At 47.8% G+C, this 23,101-nt stretch overlaps 1 protein-coding gene and 1 long non-coding RNA gene across 4 annotated transcripts; both read right to left on the bottom strand.

The window, feature by feature from the left end:
* Positions 1-1,260: 1,260 nt before the first annotated feature.
* Positions 1,261-11,458, bottom strand: LOC101905908 (uncharacterized). Of its 3 annotated transcripts, none has more exons than XR_009493424.1 (3): positions 11,023-11,458; positions 8,041-10,935; positions 1,261-7,676 (listed from the first exon to the last, which is right to left on the bottom strand). It is a non-coding gene; the product is annotated as an uncharacterized lncRNA (long non-coding RNA). The 3 variants fall into 3 exon arrangements; XR_009493423.1 differs by having other exon boundaries at positions 1,261-9,580; positions 10,076-10,935; XR_009493422.1 differs by having other exon boundaries at positions 1,261-10,176; positions 10,833-10,935.
* Positions 11,459-18,183: 6,725 nt separating this feature from the next.
* On the bottom strand, positions 18,184-23,032 carry FZD4 (frizzled class receptor 4). The gene is made up of 2 exons (NM_001206269.1): positions 22,748-23,032; positions 18,184-20,585 (listed from the first exon to the last, which is right to left on the bottom strand). Exons 1-2 carry the CDS (start codon positions 23,030-23,032, stop codon positions 19,257-19,259), a joined length of 1,614 nt encoding a protein of 537 aa, NP_001193198.1. The 3' UTR covers positions 18,184-19,256.
* Between the last annotated feature and the right edge of the window lie 69 nt (positions 23,033-23,101).

Raw genomic sequence — 23,101 nt, 5'->3', positions numbered from 1 at the left:
GTGGGCTGCTGTCTCTGGGGTCGCACAGAGTCGGACACGACTGAAGCGACATAGCAGCAGCAGCAGCAGCAGACCATCTAAATTGTCCAAAGTAGTCCTGTTTATTTGCAATGAAGAGTTGAGGGTGATTAATGATTATTTTCTTGTTGGTTTGTCACCTTTTAGCAGGAAATAGGTCCAATGACTTCTGAGATTCATCAGAATACTTATTCTGAAAAGAAAGATTGGGGTGGGGGGTGGGGCGGCAGGGCAGGTGTCTTTGCCCAGGGTAATCTTCTACTGAAAACTGGGCTTTCCCAAACGAAAAAATGCATTCAGCTGTTGGGCTTGAGTCTTTAATTTAGTTTTTTGAATGATTAGGGTTTTAAAGATATGAAAGAAGGAAGCAGTCAGTTCCTGAAGCAGAGACAATATGATCAGTGGCATGGCCACCCAGCATTCAGGGGCGTGCTGAGAGCTGAGAGGAGGTGAGACACACACATGGGCTGCTTGAAGCCCCTGCCTCTGAGTGTAGACAGGTCTGGAGAAACAGCTGTGCGGAAATCAGTCACAAGCCATCTGAAGAGCTGATCCCTTACCATTTAATTGAATTCAACTTGTTTATTAAATGGTAAGGGACCAGCTCTTCAGATGGCTTGTGACTGATGTCTGCACAGGTATTTCTCCAAACCTGTCTACACTCAGAGGCAAAGTGTATTTAATTTAATTGAATTCAACTTGTTTATTGGGCTTCCCTCATAGCTCAGTTGGTAAAGAATCCGCCTGCAATGCAGGAGACCCCGGTTCGATTCCTGGGTCGGGAAGATCTGCTAGAGAAGGGATAGGCTACCCACTCCAGTGTTCTTGGGCTTCCCTTGTGGCTCAGCTGGTAAAGAATCCACCTGCAATGTGGGAGACCTGGGTTTGATCCCTGGGTTGGGAAGATCCCTTGGACAAGGGAAAGGCTACCCACTCCAGTATTCTGGCCTGGAGAATTCCATGGACTGTATAGTCCATGGGGTCACAAAGAGTTGGACATGACTGAGCCACTTTCAAAGTGGAAGTGGAAAGTGGAACTTGTTTATATGTGTTTTTCAATGACAATAAATTCCTAATTATTTGTTTTCATTTAATGTTGATTTTTCTTCAAAACCACTTTGAAGGAGCAGACACTGCAGGGCCCTCTCTATCCACAGCAGTGGGCCCTCAGCACGGTACTTGGGCCCTTTATCCCACACAAGGCGGGACCTCAGAGTCCATGGCCTCTGGAAGATGCCTGCACGTCCTCTTCTGAGCTGCAACTGGACAGGCGTCCCAGTTTAATTGTCTAGTGTCTCTCAACCAACCCCTCTCTCTTCCTAAGGATTGATCTTGGTGTGGTTTTTCTTGGTGGGAGGTTGAACCCATCTTCCACATCAAAAGTAGTCAGGACCTCTCTCTCTCTCTTTCTCTCTCACACACACACACGCACACTTACTCTCACACACACACTCACACACACACACACAACACACACTCACACATACACTCTCACACACACTCACTCACACACATTCACACACTCTCTCACACACACATACACACACACTCACACAGACACACACATACAGACACACACACACTCACACACTGGCCCTAGCAAAATCTGAGGGTGGGCAACTGACTTGGGCTCAGCCGCTCTGGTGGTCTTCCCTTGAACTGGCAGCCTCCGAGAATCAGTTCAGGAATGCAGATGTGGCTGGTGGTTATCCACGGAAAGAGCTGGAAGCCGTTGGTTTGAAAGCAGTGGAACTAGCCTGCTGACCACACTGCTGCCGGACACCACAGCTGTGGCCTAGCCCACTGACTCTCCACTCCTGGGTGGGAGACCGGAGGCCCAGGATGTGAAATGACACGTCCGTGTTCACACAACAAATTATCAACCAAGAGAAAACTCACACTTGGACGTTTTCCCCTCCCCCACTGCGTTCTTCACAGCACAAGAACCTCCTCTGATCTCTACCCATTTCTAGTTCTCTCCATCCCCTAATATCCCGCCAATTAACTGCTCTGCAAATAAGTTATCTGGAATCTGTTTTATTTGCTGACACCCAAGACAGATATACAACCATAAAATACAGTAAGTCCCCTACACACAAATGAGTTCCATTCTGAGAACGCGTTCTAAATCCAATTTGTCCCTAAGTCCAACAGAGTCAGCCTAGGGAGCCAGCTAACACGGTTGTATAGTACTGTACTGTAACAGGTTTATAACGCTTTTCACACAAATAATACATTACAAAACAAAAAATAAAGAAAACATTTTTAACCTTACAGTACAGGACCTTGAAAAGTACAGTAGCACAGCACAACAGCTGGCATACAGGGGCGGGCATTGGGTGCACAGGCGAGGAGAGTTAGTGATGGAGGAGGGAGCGGAGGTGGGCAATGGAAGAGCCGAAGGGTCGTCAGCAACAGAGACGGAGGGCAGGCTGCAATTCCGCTTGCAGCTGACGTTGATGGCACAAGCTCTGGTCCACGCCAGACTCAATTCCACCTAGCCTCTTGAAAAAATGATCCAGTGATTTCTGGGTGGTAGCTCGTCTGTCTTGTCAGGGATGCCACGGTAGCCCTGGATTGCATTCTGAACGGCTGCTGCAACTTTCATGCTTCTTTCGACTTTCAGGTCTGGTGCCTCAAAAACTACTGGCAACCCACTCCAGTGTTCTTGCCTGGAGAATCCCAGGGACGGGGGAGCCTCGTGGGCTGCCGTCTATGGGGTCGCACAGAGTTGGATACGACTGGAGTGACTTAGCAGCAGTAGCAGCAGCCTCAAAAACTAACCATGCCTCCACAAGTAGAGAAAATCCCCTTGCCGTTTCCTGTGTCGTGAATCCCTTCGGTTCCTCAGTTTCTTCTTCCTCTTTTCTCTCTTCCTTTCTCTGGGCCTCCAATTCCATCCGGTTTTCACATCCACATCTTTGAAAGCTCACAACTTGTAGGCTAGTATGTAGGGGGTTTAGTGCAGTGACTGCACTTCCTGTTTGAAGGCTTCACAGAGATGCTGTCAAGCAGTATCTCAGATACGCAGATCCAAAGCTTTTACTTTGGGGCCCAGGGAAATACACCTGAGTAAGTGGGAGTGGGGAGGGGGTAAGAGCAGTGAAAAAGAGAAAAGGAGGAGGAAAAATCTTATGTATTTCTCATCTGCTCTGTGCTGGAACTGAGGGTGCAGGGTCGGTCAACAGAGGCAGAGGCTCCAGCAGACGTCAAGAGCTGCGCTCAGCACTTGCTTTTGTGCTGACAACACAGGGAGGGGGGTGTTTTCCCATCAGAAGTGGGAACAGGGAGGTTGGATGACACTGAGAAATTTGCAGATGGTCACACTCACTCATACCCAGCACTGGAGCGGCAGGACTGGCATCAGGACTCATTGCCAGCCAGGTCTGCCCACTCCAGGGTAATAAGTGTGTTGAAAGCTGGTAGGAAGCCATGCGTCTGTTTTATCTTTTTATTATGATTTCAGAATTGTACCCACGACTCGGAATGAGCTCACCTGAGCATAATGATGTGACAAGACCATCGGATCTTGTACTTATTTATTTAAGAAACACGAAGTACAAAAGTTCCTCCAGCTTCTGAAGAGCAGAGCTGGGGGTGTGTCAAAGCCTGTTTTAAGTGGAATGGATCCAGCTCGCGTATAAATTCGAGGCCGTGTTTGCTTGAGTCACACTCTGTTTTTTCAAATGACTTTTGTATGTCTCATTTCCTCTATTTCCCCCCTACTTCTGAGTTAGAAAACTGAGGTCTAGGACTTGAAAAATTCAAGTCCCGGTCCGCACAACAAACTGTCATTCGAGCCGAAACTCAAACCCAGATCTTTTCACTGTATTCCAATGCTTCCTTCCCAGCCTGAGAATTAACGCTGAACCAAGTGAGTTTAACAAGACTGATTCATCCTGATAGTCTGATTTAGCTTTCTGGGATTCTTCAGGTAAATATGAGTCCCACATCTCTTTTCAAATACGTTCAGCCTCTCTGTCTTTGTTTCTTCATCTTTTCCCTGCATCCCGCCCCTCCTCCCTTCCTCTGTTAACTTTTCCATCTCTCCTTTCTTCCCTTCCTCTCCTCCTCTCACAAACACATTTGTTTTTCTTGCCTAGAGGTGGTATCATGTCAGTGGGGTGGCTGAAATGAGAAGTATCTTTTAAGTCCTTGGAAGGAGAATATTTTCTTATGGATTTTTTTTTTTTTATTGTTTGGATTGTTTTTCCAATGATTGCTTTTCCATCTTTCTAATGAAAGATGACTCTGAGCCCCCCTTATCTCAGGCCAACCGGAGGATGCATTCAAGGTTTTTATTTTTTTTTCCCCTTACAAATGCACCCAGAAGGTCACTCTCAGGTCCCCGAGATAGCAGTGGGTGATCAATCACAGCTAGGACATCAGCATCACAGAGGATAATCTCATGAATGGGAGGATCTGGGGAAGGAGAGAGGGGAGCCAGGCTTGTGAGCTCAGTAAAGGGGTCTGATGGATTGCTTTCTCTAGAAGTTCTCTGGGACAGTCCCAAGGATATTCGTTCCAGCCCCAGTGGCTGGCCTTCCCCTGATTTTTTACTCCAAATAAGTAAATATACACTTACACAAAAGACTCAGACATTTCCCAGGTAATCTGATCATTGCAACTCAGCAAGCAATAAAGATGGTGTCTACATGGGTCCCCACAGGGCCCTAAGCACTCCTTTCAAAACAAACAGAAGGGACTTCAGTTCTGGCTTTGCCAAGGATAGGCTTTGTGAGCCTGGGTAACTCACTCAGTTTCTCTGGGCTTCAGCTTTGCAACAAGAAAATCAAATAATGAGCTAGTTTATTCTTTCAACAATTATTTATTAAACATCTACTTTATGACAGGCGTTGTGAAGAGTTTTGTTTGTTTGTTTATTTGTTTTCAAGGATAGACACAGTCCCAAGTCTGGAGAGGCAGGGGGAGGTCTCAAAGTTGAATGCAGAAAAAGATTTATAATAAAGGAAAATAATGATAATATAATATTTTCACGTGGTCTAATTCAAAGGACTGTGGAAGGACAAAGGTCAAAACAGCTGGACCTAAGAGCTCGTCTTTAGGATTCCTCCCACCTCTAAAAGTCTGTGTGTATGGATTTTTTGCTTTGTTTTGGTCTCCTTTTCATATTCATGTATTTTGTTCTTTCTTAACTTGTTAATTTCAAATCATTGTCATCATTATCAGCCATTGCCATTACACATACTGTTTAACAGCCCTGACAATTACAGAAGTTAGATATTATGGTCACCATGATCACCGTTTTAGATATAAGAACACTGAAGGCCAGAGACGTTAAGCAACCTAGTCACACTCACACAGCTGAGAAATTACAGAATGGGGACCTGAACTCCCAACTGCTGACTCCAAAGCTCGTGCCCTTTCCACCGCACGGTGCTGCTTCAGGTATATGCAGCCACTCGGGTCTTGCAGCACAATTTGCAAGACCAGGTGCAAAGTAAAAATACAGAAGCTCTTATTCAAAAATTATTAAGAACTTCAAATGGCAACCCACTCCAGTACTCTTGCCTGAAAAACTCCATGGACTATCTGCTGAGGAGCCTGGTAGCCGACAGTCCATGGAGTCCCAAAGAGTCGGAAGCAATTGAGCGACTTTCACTTTCACTTCACTCAAGACAGCAAGAGCATTAAAGCCTGAGACTCTGAATGACTGCTCAGCTCACACACACATGAAGCCTGCCTCTCCCGACCGCAATTCACTTTAATAGGTGGCATCTCCCATCCAGGAGCAAAAGCATCCTGGCAGTTTGCAAGCCCAGCCCACAGAGGCAGAACATTTTATAGTCATGCTTCACATGTAGGTTACCTGAACAAAAGGTTCAGCCTGGACCACCTGGGCAGGATTGGTGAGCACTCTGGGATAGCTTTCCTGGAGCAGGAAAAATTCTTTATGTGGGGAATGCTGCATAATCTTGGGTTAACGAGGGTTCTGATCATACCTTCACAATACCTTTAGAACCTAAGGAGGATGACACTAATTCAACACCAATGGAACACAGGCAAAAGCCCTTAACCTCTCTTTTTAAATTGTAGACCAGACCTGTAGGTGCCCTAACGAAGGACAGTGGAAAAAAAGCTGCAGAATCGCTGGTTTATAAGCTTCCCTTGTGAAGCACTCAAGAAGGTGTCAACTCCTACTGAGCCAATAAAAGATTACGAGCATCCTTTTTGCAACAATTCTTCATCAGTGGTATTCAATCTTTTGTGATCATACACCCACCTATGAAAGATTGGACCATTTCGCTCCCCAAAGACACATGTGTACATTATATATTTTTCATGCAGTTACAGACTTCCTGCATTGACCTCAGAGTTTTACAAACGCTTAGATCACAGCTCCTCCAGTTATAGAAACTGTGATGCACCCAGATAAAAACTTAGAGATCATTTATGTGAAACCATCATATTCCTCAGGGGATGAAGTTTGAGGCCATTTGAGATAATAAGTGGTTCTGTACACTTTCAAAGACCTGCTCTCTTGACTGTCAACTCTACTTTTGAACTAGCTGCACGCTCCCCGGCCTCTCCTATCAAAACATGCAGCCCAGCGGAACAGTCTAAGCCTACAGACACTGATGTCAGGACATCAGTGAACATTGGCAGGGCACCTGGACAAGCCAGGGAGTTAGGCGCCAGGACAGTCCTTGTCCTTGAGACTATCACAGATGTCTAGGAGAGACATGTGTGCAAACAATGGAATGTGAGATAACATGCAATTATAGGTGTTTGAGAGGTGACACACAGGGGCACAAGGTCGGCCAGGAGGGATCATTCAAGGCTCCCGGGAGAGAGAACGCTTACACGGGGTCTTGAGCAGTGAGTCCAGAGCCTTGGAGGGACAGGGTCTCCTGGCTGAGGGGACCTGCATGTGCAAAGCAGAGAGGAGTGAGACACAAGGGAGTTGGAATTGGTTAGAACACACGTGGAGTCTGAGAAAGAGGCGGGACGTGGAGCTGGAGGAAAGGGGAAGGGGCCCGACTCTGCAGGCCTTGGATGGACCTGCGGAAGAATGTCAGCCTGGGTAATGGATGAGGGAGCCTCTTCCTGGGGAAGGCATGAGGAGGCTAGATACCCATCTGTCCCAGGCAGCCTTCTGCTGGACGGTGGTGCAAGGAACGCGGGGGCGAAAAGCCTTTCTCAGATTCTTATCACCGCTTCCTCTAAAAATTAGCTGCTGCCCAACACACTGGAGAACATTAAGAAAGGCCCTGTAAACCCTTCGTAAAAGACAGGGGCAAGGGGACTTCCCTGGTGGTCTAGTGGTTAAGACACTGCCCTTCCAAGGCAAGGGGCCTGGGGTTCAATCCCTGGTTGGGGAACTAAGATCCCACATGCCATGTGGTGTAGCCAGAAATGAAAACAAAAAAGACCAGGACAGTCAGCCTAAAACATACCTCTAAGGCGTCCATGAGATTTACTCAACAGAAAAATACCATTCTTCTCCACAACCAGATGACCAAATCGAACTTCTTACCAATACAGAGAGACTGCCTTCATTTAAAAAAAAAAAATTGAAGAGACCCTGATCCTGACTTGATATATCGATGTGCTTCTCTCTCCAAAGTCTCAGATTTTTTCATTCATTCTTAAACTGAACCAGTTCAGGTGTGGGCTGGCTAGGCAGTGGGCTGGCTCTGAAGAAATATTAATCAAAAGAACAGAACATCACCAGAAATATTTAAGGATTGCCATTTCCATATCATCACTTCACAGGGTTCTTAGGCAGTATGGGCATTAAGAAGTGCTTGGAACAGGTGTGTTTTCTCCCAAAGTATTTGTCGTTCAGTGTTCGACTCTTTGGGACCCCATGAGCTCTGTCCATGGGATTCTCCAGGCAAGAATATTGGAGTCCAGGGGAATCTTCCCAACTCAGGGATGGAACCAGGGTCTCCTGCATTGCAAGCAGATTCTTTACCGTCTGAACCACCAGGGAAGCCCATTTTCTCCCAAATGCATAACTAAAAAACCCTGATCACTGAGACAGTGTGTGCCACTCACCTTCAGCTTTAAAGCGGTCCTTCCCCCTATTTACCACTAGGGGTCATGAAAACCCTGTTTTAAAAGAAACGAAGGTTCAGAATTGCTGACCTAAAGAAAACCATTCCCCCTAGTGTTCAGATTTTTCAGTTAAAAAAAAACAAAAACTTTTTAACAACAGCAAACAGAAAAAAAAAAAATTGCAAATGTTCAGAATTTATCTCTTGAGTAGCTACATAATGGTTATAATCCCTCAGACTATCTGCAAATAAAACGGTTCCTACGAGATCACAACAAACAGATTCTTGTTGAAATATCCACAGTAAACGTACATTGTACAGGAAATTCCATTGCATTTACACTATTTATTTAATAAAAATAATCTCCGTGATTATTTGCATTTACTTCTGAAGGAGGATGTTTTTCCTTCCTCAGAATAAGTTCAGGAAGTGGGTGAAGTGTTCAGGAAGTTAGCTAAATGCTGATGTAAATCCAAAAGGAAGGTCTGTTGTTTGGGAAAAAAAAAAGGGACCCAAAAAAAAAAAAGAGAGAGAGAGAGAAAGCTAGGAAGTGGTGGTTCTCTCTTTCACTGATGGAAAATGTTATACAGAATTTCTGATTTAAAAGGAAGAGGACTAGGGGAAAGGTGTGTGCTGATGACACCTTTTGCTGTGGATCTGGCTGGCAGTCCAGACTTCTTTTTTACTGACCACAGTAGCCCGCAGAGAAAACTGTCAAGAAACAAGATCTAGATGGAAAATGTGAGTGGGATTAAGTTGGTGTTTATACTAAGTGAAGTCTTTCCTATGCAATCTGGAGCAGCTATAGTCTCGATAGCAAACTCCGAGTCCAAATGAGGTAGTGCGGCGGCTGAAGACGACATAAACAGCTCAACACGGTGCCCACCCCCCAGGGCCCCTGGCCTTTCCAGCCCCCGACGGATGGTGTCACGCTGACCTGCAGACTCTGAGGGAGTCGTCTCCTCGGGGAAACCCCAGCTCCCCGGGGTGCCACGGGCCGCAGCCCCGGTGTGATTCCTTCGGTCATTATTTATCTGGGACTTGCAACGTAGGGAGTGTGCCGTATCAGGTGTCCGGAGCAAACGGAGAGCTCTGGGCCTCTGGAGCACAGGCCGTTTAGAAAGCACAGATTGGGCTCATTGAATTGTGCCGAGGAGGACGCAGTCTGTCGCCCGTTTCTCTGAAAATCGCCCCCTCCTTTCCAAGTCTCTGCTACCCCCTTCGTTGAGGCCTTCACGGTCTCTCAAACTGGTCTGTCTGCCCCGTCTCCCCCACACCCATCCTGGCCTTGTTTCCAGCTGAGGCCCCCCGAGGCAGCCAGGGAGAGCTCCGTGAGACACCCTCTCCCGCCCAGACCCCCGCCACCTCCCTGTGCCCGGCGAGGAGACGGCGCAGCCTCCGAGGCCTTTCCTAACTCGGCCGGAGTCCACCCTCCCTCCCGCTCGCAGGATCTCGGGCTCCAGAACCACTCACTGCCCGCACCTCGGTTGACTGCGTGCTTGTCTTCATTTCTGTAGAGCAGACTCTCTGGATTCGTAGAACTACGGCGTGAGAGAAGCAAGAGAGGGATCCCACAGGGCACAAGGCAGACACAGCTACACACACCACCTTCTGGGTGCAGGTATCATAAATCACGTGCGCCAGCGGAGACGTTCAGAGGAGGCAGCTGGTCGGATGGCTAAATGCCTCTGATGCCACCTTGTGAGTTTTTATTTTTATTTTTTTACAATTTTGGGGGGAAGATTTTTTGATGTGGACCATTTTTAAAGTCTTCATGGAATTCACTTAAATTGTGCTTCTGCTTTATATTTTGGGGCGTTTGGGGTCCTGAGGCACGTGGGATTGTAGCTCCCTGACCGGGAATCGAACCTGTGCATGGTGAACTGGAAGGTGAAGTCTTCACCACTGGACTGCCAGGAAAGTCCCCTGTTTTTTTACAGTTTGAACAGGGGGTGGTTTTGATGAGCAGACCAAGTTTTAGAGAATTCAGGGTGCCTGGACTCTGCCTGCTTCCTGCCCCCTCCCTAAGCACTTACCTGTTGAGGCCGAGGTGTCCTTCAGGGGATCAAATGGGATGACAATGGCTTAGAAAATGCTTTCCCGTTGCACTCAGTCCTCAGAAGCTGCAGCACCCACACTAAACAAACAAAGCCCCAGGACTCAGATTAGGAAGAAGTTACACAATGAACACAGTAGGAACAGTAGCTCTGATCCCTTAGTGGGTCCGGAGCCTTTACCAGGTACGGAGGGCATGTGGTTTGTTGCCGTGAACTTCTGGAAGGAAAAGGTTGTGCCTTAGTTATCTTGGGGCTGGACCCTCGTTCAGCTACTCCACAAATATTTACTAAGCAACAGAGGATTTGTTTTTCCAGGTTTGGAATTTTAAGCTTGTTAATAACAGATGGATTCTTTCTCTGTTTCGTCATCTGTACTCTTGGACTCGGAGTTGGACCTTGTCTTTGCGGTTTTCGACAATCACTCCCTCTCTCCTTCCCCAGCCAACCCCAGGATTCTGCATACAGTAGGCACTCAGCAAATATTTGTTGGGGATGGGGGTGCGGGGGGGGGGGGCAGGGAAGAGGGAAGAAAGACAACAATAAGCAGCACAGCGGGTAGGTGACCAGTGTCACAACCAAGACTGCAGGGTTTTCTGCCACTACCCCCAAGCTTCTTTCCAGAAACTTCCGCCTATGTGATGCCTCTTGTTACCTTTGGTTTTCTTTCCCACGCTGGCCACATCTGTCACCAAAGCCCCCACCTAACAAGATAAAACACCGTCTTCTTCTACCCTACCTTCCTTAGTCTCTCCGCAGATATTTCCGAAACCCTTGCTAGGCCCTGAGGACACGCGGGTGGGCACCTTTGGGTGCTCAGAGTCATCATCGGGCTGTTCATTCTGGTGGAGAGATGGATACATCAACAGACTATAACAAACAGTACAATCAAGGCTCCCAGAGTTGAAAGCGCAGAGGCTTAAACTTACCGGTGGTAAGAAGCAACAGAAGTGGGACTTCCCTGGTGGTCCAGCGGCTAAGACTCCGCCTTCCCAATGCGGGTGGGCCTAGGTTCGACCCCTGGTTGGGGAACTAGATCCCACATGACACAACTGAGTTCTGTGTGCAGCAACGTAAGATCCTGTGTGCTGGAGCTAAACCCCAGAGCAGCCAAATGAATGAATATTAAAAAGAAGAAGCCAAAGGAGGCAGGAAGTGGCAAGTTGGAAGGTCAGGGACGTCTTCCCAGGAGAGGTGACCTAGGATCTCAGTGTCGAAGGAAGACTAGACACAGCCTAGTTGAAGGAGGGAAGAGTCCTTGCAGACGAAGGGAAACACCCACCGAAAGGCAAGGCAGTGTATGGAAAGCGACGGAACTAGGACGGGTTTTCCTCTGTGACTTATCAACCCTGTCTCACTGCTTTGCACTCTACACTTAATTCCTCTCGAGTGAAATGATGCAGTCCTTCGGCATCCTGGAAAAGGTAGATAACCAATCATTTCATCTCTTAAAGAAATAGGCATTGATAACGAGGGTTATCCGTGAGATTCATCAGGCTCTTGGGTGAAAACCACATCGGGGGCTTAAGGGAAGCCATGTGGGAAGCTGATGAAAATCAGCCAGTTGATGTGAAATGTAATAAACCTTACTTTTTATTCTTTCTCCCAGGGAGTTTGAGAAATTGGAAGCCTTTGCCTGAGAGCAGATGATTTCTTGGGTTCTCTTCTCCTTAAGGATGAGACAGAAGGAAAAGCTCAGAAGGAGAATTCCCGACTCTTGGAATTTCGGGTGGGACCAAGGTCCCGTTTTGAAAACTTTTTGGACTAAATCTTTGCAGGTCCAGTCTTTTCAAAAAGTTTGCCAAGATGTTCCCAGTCCTACATCCCAGCTGCATGAAGGAAAACCGAGCAGAGGGCAACGCCCTTCTCAGAGTGTGGTTTATTTCTGTTTGCAGCAACTCTGAAGACAGGAGGCCAAGGCTGACCTCTTTAGTCAAGAGTCTGGTCAACTTTAAAATTATGATTGCATGTGAAAGCTAAAATGGGAAAGAGAAAAAATCAGTTCTCAGGACAGAAATGCTAAAAACCCTTGGGCCACATTCCAGCCAAGGTCCTGGCCCTGCATACGGAGCTCCCATCAGGGGCGGGTGGATGGGGAGAGCGGCTAAGACCGGTTCAGGTCGGTTGAGTGTCCGGGATCCTGGGGTTTATTCTAGAGGTGTCCAGCTTACAGATAAACTTACAAGAGTGATCACCTACATAATCCTTAAACAACAGAAGCTCATGGCCAGGTCTCGTTATTGAGTTGCCTGCCAAAATATTTATCAGTTCTCGGTGAACTATCTACAGTAAAGACATCAGAGGAACGGGGCTTCCCAGGTGGCTCAGTGCTTAAGAACCCACCTGTGAAGCAGGAGACCTGGGTTCGATCCCTGGGTTGGGAAGATCCCCGGAGGAGGAAATCGCAACCCACTCCAGTATTCTTGCCTGGAAAACTCCATGGACAGAGGAGCCTGGCGGGCTGCAGTCCCTGGGGTTGCAAAGAGTCGCCCATGAATAAAGTGACTTAACAAGCAGGCATGCATCTAGTATGAGCTGATTTTGGTTACAACTGCAAAGACCCTATTTCCAAGGAAATTCACATTCATAGGTAAAGAGTGTTAGGTCTTCAGTGTATCTTTGGGGCAAACACGGTTCAACTTGCAACTCACTGTATTAGGTTGGCCAAAAAGTTCGTTCGGGGTTCCCATCACACTATAGGGAAATCCCAGAAGAATTTTTTGGCCAACCCAGTAGAATGAAAACAAGACCCTGGGCTAAGCAGGAGAGAACCTGGCTGGCCAACAGGCTACCCACCTACAGAGGTCCCCCTCAGCAAGTCCCTCGTCCTAAGTTTCCGTTCTCATCTCTAGCGAGGTAGTGCCCACCCACCTTGCTTTCCTCCAAGGTGACATGAGTGTAAAATGAAATCATGTAAATAAAAGCATTTTCTATCCAGAAAGGGTTGGTACCAGTGCAAGGGATTATTGTGAATTCACCCCACATTGTGTTGACTTTTCCCTAACATCGTAACTACATAATGAGTAGGTAATGAAACGAGACACACAGCCTGTCTTCCAGGGAAGAGAATTTAAATTACATGCCTCCCTTCAGGTACGGTTGGACTTAAAAGTACAAGAGCAATCTGCAGTGAAGGAGACGAGCATTGCAGATTCTTGCTCCCTGGGTTTTCTATGCGCAGCAAAGCAGGGTGGTGTTCAGGTAAAACCGAAGGGTGGAAAGAAATTCAAAGGTAAACCGAAAGGACCAACGTTCTCCTCTGGGACCTCGACAGCATCTCCAATCGAGGGCAATGACTCCCCTCCCCTGTGTGCCTGTGTGGTCCATAATATTGCTTGCTCCCATGGCAATGTCCTGACAAAGGCCTTGAATTTGCTTTGTCTGATGACTTTTCTGGCTATGGGGACACAGACCACCCAACTTATAAAATTAGCTGAAGAAGTCATTTTCCTGGCTGACTGATGTGACATACTCCCATGTCAATTACACAACACAGAACCATTGTGTAACCAGAAAAAAAAAAAAAAAGGTTTTGTTTTTTTCCCAAAAAATTTGGAGTTAAAAAAAAGCTCCCTTTCCCCTTTTTGAGTGGCCTGAACTCTAGCAATAAGAAAACTTTTTTCAGGCTGCAACATTAAGCCAAAGGGACTGAGAAGGTGTGTAAAAATGGTCACGTGTATTGAAAATGCCAAAATGGGGTGTGGAGTGACAGCTTGAGAACTTGAGTCACATCTGAAGCATCATGTGACCACTTGAGAGTTACCAATGACCACAGCAGTGATGGATTCTGTTGACCCTGGACCTCAGAGGGTTGGCTGACCCAGCAGAAATCCCACGGGGGAAAATTGCATCAGCAAAAAGAAGACAAGGCTGTGCCTCTGCCCTGCAAACCTAGCTCTTTATTTCTCCCTTCTGGGTAAGCGTGCTTCCCAGGGGCTTTCAGACACCTGCAGGAAGAGGCCAAATTACACACCAGCTAATAAACAAAACTTTATTTTCCTTTAATACAAAAATTAAATAGCAAAGTTTATTTTTTTTTGTACAGTGATAAATTAGAAATTTACAGTACAGACATTAATGCAGACATACGTTTGTACATCCTCGATAGCAGGGTCCATTTCTTCTGACGCTCAGCAATTCATTCAGGGCGCGTCGTAGGGGTTTGCTGGTACCTCTAATGTCGAACATCTGAAAGTCCCTCAGGTTGGCCTCAAGGGGGCTGGGGCTGCGGCTGCGGGTGGCTTGGGGGACCGAGAAAGGCCACACAGCAAGAGCTTGTCCGCCACACCAGCAGGCGGAATTTCATCTCTGTCTAGATCACACCTGATACTCACTCCACCTTTCCCACCGAGAGCTCAAGGAACCTTTGTCCTCCTCTCATCTGAAGTCTCACGACATCCCTGTGAGGTAGGAAGAAATTTAGGGCCACCTAGATGCCCCACTGGGAGAGACATCAGCGTTGCCTTCCCAAAGGCCCCAGCCAGGCTGGCCCGAGCCCTCGGCAGGATGGTGGGAGGGCAGATGGACCCAGGTTCCGGGGGGCAGGGGCGCTTGCAGCCTCCAAGGAAGCCTGCTGGGATGACAGTGGTCGTATACTGAATACTGTGGGCAATCAGGGAGCTCCGTAAGCTTGGAGGACATGGCTCATGGGTCCCCAAGCAGGCCCTCGACAAGTTGCCTGGGTGAATACTGGGGATTTGCTGGTGCAAAGAAGAAGGGAAATAAGGTAAATCAGAAACAGAAACAGCAGGTGGGTTTACCGCGGAGTAGAGGCTTGTTGGGGCAGGCAAGGGGGCTCCGGGGTTCACTTCCCTCCGGGTAATGCCCAGTGGGCATCACCGCACACACAAGGACAAGAGGTGGCAGCAGACAGCTCTGCCGAGGCCACAGCGCAGCAAAATCCATTATTTAAGCCTCTGGGATCTGATCCTTGGTAGGAGCAAAATGCTCTGCAAGGAGTTTCCAAGATCTACGACCTAGGCCCTGGAGAAAGATGAGAACCTAGGTCCCTATCCAGATGTAATACAAACCCAGACAGGGACTCTGAGCCCAAGTACAGTAAAGAGGCAAAAAGAATCGTCGAGGGTCCAAAGACGTGACATAATTGGCTGGGACAGCAATGCTCTCCAACTTCCCCCATCACGGAATGCAGTTCAGGACGTAGATCGATTCTGGGGCTCCTTCCAGGGGGCACTCTACAGCCCTCTTCTGGCTGCGGCGGTGGCCCCCTCGCCAGAAGCCGGCATGTGCACACCTGGGTGAAATCTCCAGTTAAGTCTGCCTTCCAGGGCTGAGGCTGTGGGGTCCCTCCTTACACCCTCAGGTCTCAGCTGGGTTCCCCCACTGAATTCAGTGGTCAGGAGGCTGAGTGGGGCAGGGCAGAGAGGACAGAGCTGGGGTGCTGGTGGTGTCAGAACCCAGACACAGAAGCTTCCTGGGGTCCAGGTTTGGGGGACGCAGGAGACAGAGGCCCAGGGGAAAGCAAAGTCAGAGAGCATCTCGGGGAAATAAATGAGTGTCCCTCTTTCTCCTGGCTGAGGTCCCTGAGCAAGCTACCAGTTCAGAAGCAGTCTCAGGGATCAGGAAACGGGTCTCCACAGAGGAAAAAGGATATGACTCAACCAAGGCACTGCATCAGGAGGTTCTGGTCAGCTTCACTCTGCCCAGGTTCCTCTGCCCTGAGGTGCAACCCTTACGGAGGAGGAGAAAGGAGCCTGCCAGAGAGGAAGCTGACAGAGGTGCCCTTGGGCCTTTTCGAGGCCAAGGGATTTTGTAGGAAGTTACAATTATATACCTACTTCTCCTGGATTTCTGAGAAAGAGGAAGAACCCTAACCTTTTCCCTAGCAAGCTGCTGTCCTCAAATTCACCTGTGTGAGTCACTAGATTGGTTTCCCAGGTGGCTAAGTGGTAAAGAATCTGCCTCCAATGCAGGAGATTCGGGTTTGAACCCTGGGTCGGGAAGATCTCCTGGATGAGGGCATGGCAACCCACTCCGGTATTCTTGCCTGGACAATCTTTCTGGACAGAGGAGCCTAGTGGGCTATAGCCCATAGAATCGCAAAGAGTCAGACACGACAGAAGCGACCTAGTGTGCACACGCAAGTCACTAGAAAACCCCGAGCCCTGAACAACCTGCCCCGGAAGCCACATTAGATGGAGCCAAGGTTCATGATCATCTGGGGAGGTTTCCATAGAGACTGTCCTGTAACAGAATTGATGCTTTCTGGCAAAACCCCTGCACATCAATTTGCAAGGAACCCCGGGAAGGGCTGAGTGATGGGTTAAAGTTGGAAAGACCCAGGAAGAGGTTTATGGGATGGAGACAGTGAAACAGGTGGCAATTCAGCAGCCCCTGCTCCTTCTGAAACCAACGGCAAAGTTCAGCAGAACCAGGTTGGATTGGTTAGAGGAACAGAGTTGATCCTCCCTGACGTCCCTTAAGGTGCCTAACACAGGGTGTGACACACAGCTGGCATTCAATAAATGTGCTGATAATTAACTTTTTTTTCAAACCAATATCAATTTAAGAGGTGACAATAACTCACTTCAAGGTAACTGATAACTAACTCTTCAGCCACAAAGCTCCTTTCCTAAAACCGTAAACACCCTCCAAAGTCTAGAATGTGAAAGGAGCAACCTAAAAGCCTGTGACATTGTCAGTGTGTGCCAATGGCCAGCTCCAATCAAATATACTTCCCCTGAGAAGGCAAGAGACTGACGGAAGAGACATTCTAAGACCTAGAAAGCTCCAGAACTTGGGCATCCAGGTTCACCCAAGTACCCTTACTGTCACTATTTCATCATTCATAAACACGGAGCACCCTCTCCACAACTGGCCCTCTGCTAGGATGCTTGTCTCGGTCACCCAGTCACTGAAACATTACAAAGAGAACTGCATTGCAAACCCCTGCACGGTCCTTTTTCCCTTTCCTGGGCCAGAGTCTCCGAGCAACTCCCAAGACACTGGAGAGGAGCGTGAGTAAGGGCAGGCTTTGCCCTGGGTGCATGCTCCAGGACCCCGGCCAGCTATGGGAACCATCTGCGAGCAGCAAAGGGAGTTCACATTCTACGTTTCAGGGGCGATGCAGTCGTAGATGGAGTTCAACTGGCCCTTCTGGGGAGCATTTCTCATGCTCCTGGAGCCCTGACCCAGAGTCCAGCCAAGGTACTCAGGCCCAGAACACACAGTGGGGGCCACCAGTGCCCACTTAGCATCTGTGCACGAAACCCCAAGACTTTGCCTTCCAAAACAGGCAACAGTCCTTACGCACATCTTCATCTCAGCTCGAGAACCACACCAGACCAGAGAGAGAAGAAAGGAAAATGTCAAACTAGGGGCACGAAGCTCAAACAAACAAAGACATGCTTATTTCCAGAATCTGAACTCCTATTTGCAATTTTGAGTCCCTAGAAACATTTCTCCACAAAGAAATGGGATAAAAGAGCTTTCCTACCTGTTTTAAAGGGGGGGGGGAGGGGCAGGGATAAATAAATAATCATCCCAAAGTTGCTAAAGCAAAGACCGAGATGAACTTCAAGGACAGCAACCTGTTACATCAATCTGTCCCAAAGATCTGGTGATTAGAAGACCTCAGGGGGTTGAGGAGAAAGGCCAGTTATAACTTTAAAAGAACTGTAACTTTTGAGAGGCTGCTAGGGGGTACCCTCTTGCAAGGAATATAAAGCATGCATTTTAAAAGCTCTGGATACCCCTGCAAAATGCAATTAAGACCTGTGCTGTAAGAGTTTGCAGTTCATTTCATATGGTCTACACTTTATTCCCTACAAACCAATCAAGCTCCTGGCTGGTATTCTGGAGATTCATTAAGCACCATATAAATACTCCAGGCCACACTGCCTCCAATGAAATCTTATACGGAGCCCTTGCCAATTACTAGGAAACAATTATGCACCAAAGTAGTTGGATTAGTTGTCCTTAGCTCCCTCTACAAAATTGAAAAAGTCTCCATTGCGCCAAGTAGACCAGACTCTGATAACATTCTTATGCTAAAGAGAAAAAAAAAGGCACCATCATTCTGAGAATGCAAGCTGACCATAGTTTTAAACTCAGTTGAGTAACTATTAAGTCATGGTCCAAGAATGTGCTTTTAATTGTAATTGACACACACAAATTATACAGTTAATCTGTGTGAATGCAAAGTTGCCAAGAAACGTAACATTTTAGCTCTTCCAGACTGGCGTCTGCATAGATACAATCACACAAAGTAAAATATATTAAGTCCCTGGTGCTCAATGCAATCGGTCTCTGGGGTGGGTAAGGTAAGTCGACTTGGTAGATCTCATTTTCCTCTGAATTAAGTGATTGTCAAGAAAGTGAATCGCCCTTCCTTTCCCCCCTCATTAGACCTGCTGCAGTGCAAACATTCCTATAAAAATACCTATTTTGAGTCATTAATGTAAAATGGAAAAAACAGCAGCGGTCTAGTAGGGAGCTGTTGAAATTTAAGAGGGAGAGAGAGAAGAAAAATTCACGGGATACCTCATGTGTGTTTGTACAGTACTTTTGTTTGTTCAAACAATTCTGTTTTATGACAAAGGCACTGAAAGATTCTGACACCACCTCTTGGGAGAGCAATCCACAAAGTTCTAAACAGCAGACAGTGTACCACAGAAAATGTTTATGTTAGATCAGCCAAACTATAAAACTCTTGTAACACTTTTCTGAACCCAGTGCTTCCAGTGTTTATAGATCGCTCTGCTGTCTGAAAGACCCAGTTAGTATTTAAAACTTGTAAAGGGTTAAAAAAAAGTTAATCTTTCTCCCTGTAAGTTGCCTACTCACAGCTCAAATCCCACCCTGCAGGGAAAAGGAGCATCCCCTGGACTTCCTGGAATCTCGGGAGGACCTCCACGCTCCAAGCTGCGACCTGCTCAAGTGATCAATGTTTTGATTTTTCACAGCTTTGAAAGCCTCTTACTGGCTTTTCCATTTTGGATCATTCCAAAGTCTGCAGCAAAATCACTAGTTTTATGATGCTGGGGGGAGATGGGCAGCGGGGGGAGAGCGGTGGTGGATTATTGGGGGGGGTTACTGAAGTGTTGCTAGTTTGTTCAAACTGAGATTCACTGCATAAGCTTTTTAGTAGCACTTGCACCCCAATGCTGGCATTCCCCCTGGAAAGCATGGAGGCTGGCTAGCCTTATACCACAGTCTCATTACCTCTCCCAGGCTTCACCCAGCCATTCCCTCTTTTCTCTCTCTTTACCTTCCCAGAATTCACCAATCTGTTGGAACACTTCTGCCACGTGTGCAGAGTTTTGGCAGACCAAATCCACATGCCTGAAGTGATGCCCACCAGCAAAGACATAAAGATTTTCAACATTTCCACTGCCATGTTGGAGTCATCTGCGGAATACCGGAAAAGCGCCCAGTTGGAGATTTCATAGAAATAACAGGCAATCACGCAGGTTGCAGGCACTGTGTACAGGACCGAGAAGACCCCGATCTTCACCATCAGCCTTTCCAACTTGTCTGTCTTCGTCCCATCCTTTTGAAGATTCGACCGAATTTTGAACAAGGCCACCAACCCCGCAGCAATGAACAAAGTCCCAATCACCAGGTAGGTGAACAGCGGGGCCACCACAAAGCCCGTGAGTGCATCCAGGTTCTGGTTCCCCACGTAGCACAGGCCAGTCAGCTCATCTGCGTCCACCAGTCTCATAATCAAGATGACAATGGTTTTCACCGCGGGGATGGCCCAGGCTGCGATGTGGAAATAAGAGCTGTGCATTTCGATGGCTTCATGACCCCATTTGAGTCCCGCTGCCAAAAACCAAGTGAGCGTCAGAATAACCCACCAGATGGAACTGGCCATTCCAAAAAAGTACATCAGCAAGAAAATGATTGCACATCCTGTGTTCTTAAGGCCTTCTTGAATGAGAACAGGTTCTGCTGCCTCTTCAAAATCGCAGGATATCCTTTCCCGGCCTACAGTCAGCCTGACAATATAAGCAATGCTATAAATATTATAGCACATACTGAGAAAGATGATGGGGCGCTCTGGGTAGGAAAACCTGGAAGAATCAATCAGGAAGGTGAGCACAGTGAAGGCGGTGGAGATGAAGCACAGGCTGGCCCACACGGCCATCCAGACGTCGGTGAACTCCTTGGCCGAGCGGCTGTACAAGCCAGCGTCGTAGCCACACTTGAGAACACAGTTCAGGCTCCTTTTCACCCAGATGTACTGATCCGAGTTGGTTCCCACGGAGTGGCACTCTTCCCCAGGCTGGATGGGGGTTTTGTGAGGCAAGGGCACTTCCTCATCACCTGGCCCTTCCATGCACATGTGGTTGTGGTCGTTCTGGGGCGGGAATTTGCTGCAGTTTAGGCTCTCCGGCCAGGCAAAGCCAAACTCCTTCAGCACAGGCTCGCAGCGTCTCTTGACAGAAAGGCACATCCCGCCGCAGGGCCCGATGGGGATGTTGACCTTCTCTGTGCACATGGGCACATACACGGAACAAAGGAAGAACTGGAAAAAAGTCAAGAAACGAACAAAGAAAACAGTGACAGTTGACATGGAAGTCTGACCGAAGGCTTGCACAAATCTGACTTGCTTCTGGGCAGAGTCCATATCTACTTTTAAATCAGTCTATAGGGGTATCTGACTGTTGACTCTGACCTCAAATGAGCTTGCCTAATAATCCATCACTTACACCTTTTTCTACTTCTGGGTCTAGTAAACCCTTTCCAGGAGAACATAGATAAATAAATAGATAAAAGGGACTCAAAGCATTACATAATCCCCTTTTGCACAACACTTAGGGAAATAAACCTTAAAGAGCTGACTTTGAGCCTCCCTCCCCTTTCAGCTACTATATGAAAGAGCTGAACAGACTAATCAGTCTGACTCAGTTCTCTGGATGATGGGGTGCTTTATTTTTATCCCCATTTCTTTATTACCATAAAACTAAATATTCAAAAAAAAGGAGATCCGGCTTTTATCATGTTAATAGTCTCTCCTTCCTCTATTTTATTCCCCCAAATTATTTTTTAACCAGTCTCATATTGAAACAGAAAATGTCCTCATTGACGCTGTTAAACCCAAGGATGGGAAGCAAGTTGAAATCTCTGGGTATCAGGGGCTTTGTTTGGCCAGGTTTCCTCAATGAATAATAATGAAGCACAATAGGAAAATACAAATGTTCAGTCCCTGAAACTGCAATACCAGCAGGGGAGAGTCCAGTTGCTGTCCTCAATTCCTCCAGCATTGATAAACAGTCTGCTTGGCTCCTTACAGATGTTGTCTATGAAGTCTAGAGTTACAAGTAACTATTTTCCAGCATGTAAAGGGATCTCGTCCTGTCCTTCAAAACAGCTTGGCTGCCTCCCCAGGATACGTGTAATTAAAAATATATATCCCTGAAAAGCTGTTTTGCCAACAAAATTGCCACTGGTGTCAGGATATGTGTTGTTTCCAAACTGAGAGCTCGAGAATCATTGTCCTAAGCTTTCATAACCTAGTTCTAAAATGCTGACACTTCCACAGGGACATTTCACCAGCAACAGGTCTAATCCCAACCATCCTTCTGAAACCGCCATCCAACTTTTCAAATGACCTATGTAAAAACATCCACCTAGTAAGTCAATTGCCTGCCTGTTTATCTCTTAGAAGTTACAATCAGAACCACAGATTTCCAAAGCTTTCAGCCTGGATAACTATAGAACTATCCTCTATTCCTCTCCACTCCTCCCCCACCCCTCCAGTTCTCTCTTTTCTAAATTTCTAAAAATCACTCATAGCCTTTCCAACAGAAACACAACCAGTGTTAACATTTTTAAAAGTTTCCTTCCAGTTCTTTTTTTTTTCAGTGAACTTGTCGTTGTGGTAAGATTATAATCACTCGTATATACAAATTCTTTCTGCACTTATTATGTTAGGAAGAACATTTTCTATAGGACTACATAAGCTTTAATATTTTTAATGACTGGGAAAAAAGAAAAAAAAAAACTTCCAATATACAAGCTACCTTCTGGAGCTTGAGCCTACTATCGCCTCTTCCCCAAGTGATGCCTTCTCCCCCTCCATGTCCTAAACCTGCCCTTAACCCTGAGAATAAGAAGGAACTCAAGACAGCGCAACCATTCCTTCGCACATGACCTCTACAATCATGCAAGACACCGCGAGGGGCCATTCTGCAGAAAATGGGCCAGGGGTGTTGCATTTAATAACACACCCAAAAAATACGGGGGAGAAAGGAGGTCGGCGAGGGAGCAGAAATTCCCTGTCGCCTTATCACTCCCTTCCAAGTCTTAGCTGCAACTGGCTGCCGTGCGGAGGACTCGCCCACCGAGCAGCGGCGGCCAGAATCCTTGGCAAAGATAACTCTCAGCTCCGCTGGGGTTAGGGGCTTGGCCAGACACGGGTGGGCAGAGGAGAAAGACGGAAGGGCGGGGTGCAGAGCGGGTTCTTTCGCAGGCCAGATGACTTACACAACGTTTTGGCCTCCAGTCCCTGAGGAGGGACAGCAAAGTGGGGGTGGGGATGGAAATCACTTTTCCCGGATAGATATCATTCCTTGAGACCTAGGAAGGGCACAGGGGGCTCGACCTGGCAAGGGCCCCGGGGAGTGAATCCGGGGCTCGGAGGCGTCCCCCTGCCCCAGGGGTCCCGCCCAGGGAGGGGGCGCCCACCTGCAGCTGGCTGGAGCAGCCGTACTGGATGAGCGGCGTGAATGTGGTCAGCTGCAGCTCGGCGTCCGTCTGCAGCTCGTGCCCCACCAGGTTGGGCATCTTGGTCACGTTGTAGCCCAAGTTCTGGCACATGGAGATGCGGATGGGGTCGCAGCGCCTCTCCTCCTCGTCCCCGAAGCCCCGCACCGGCTCCACGAGCAGTAGCAGCAGCAGCAACAGCCGTGGACTGAGCCCGACGCCCCCGGGGCCCCCCAGGACGCGCGGCCCTGCGCCCCGCCAGGCCATGGCCAGAGCCGGGGGCGGCGGCGGCGGCGGCGCGGGGGGCTGCTCCAGCAGACACCCCCAGTTTGCACG

The sequence above is a fragment of the Bos taurus genome, chromosome 29 (genome assembly GCF_002263795.3).
Source record: "Bos taurus isolate L1 Dominette 01449 registration number 42190680 breed Hereford chromosome 29, ARS-UCD2.0, whole genome shotgun sequence".
NCBI lineage: Eukaryota > Metazoa > Chordata > Mammalia > Artiodactyla > Bovidae > Bos > Bos taurus.
This window is presented reverse-complemented; position numbering and strand designations above follow the sequence as displayed.

Excerpts from the sequence above, each read along its gene's own strand:
- FZD4 (NM_001206269.1), bottom strand. The coding sequence starts at position 23,032 with ATGGCCTGGCGGGGCGCAGGGCCGCGCGTCCTGGGGGGCCCCGGGGGC. Across the intron at positions 20,586-22,747 it reads GCTGCTCCAGCCAGCTGCAG|TTCTTCCTTTGTTCCGTGTA; the intron begins GTGGGCGCCCCC and ends ACTTTTTTCCAG.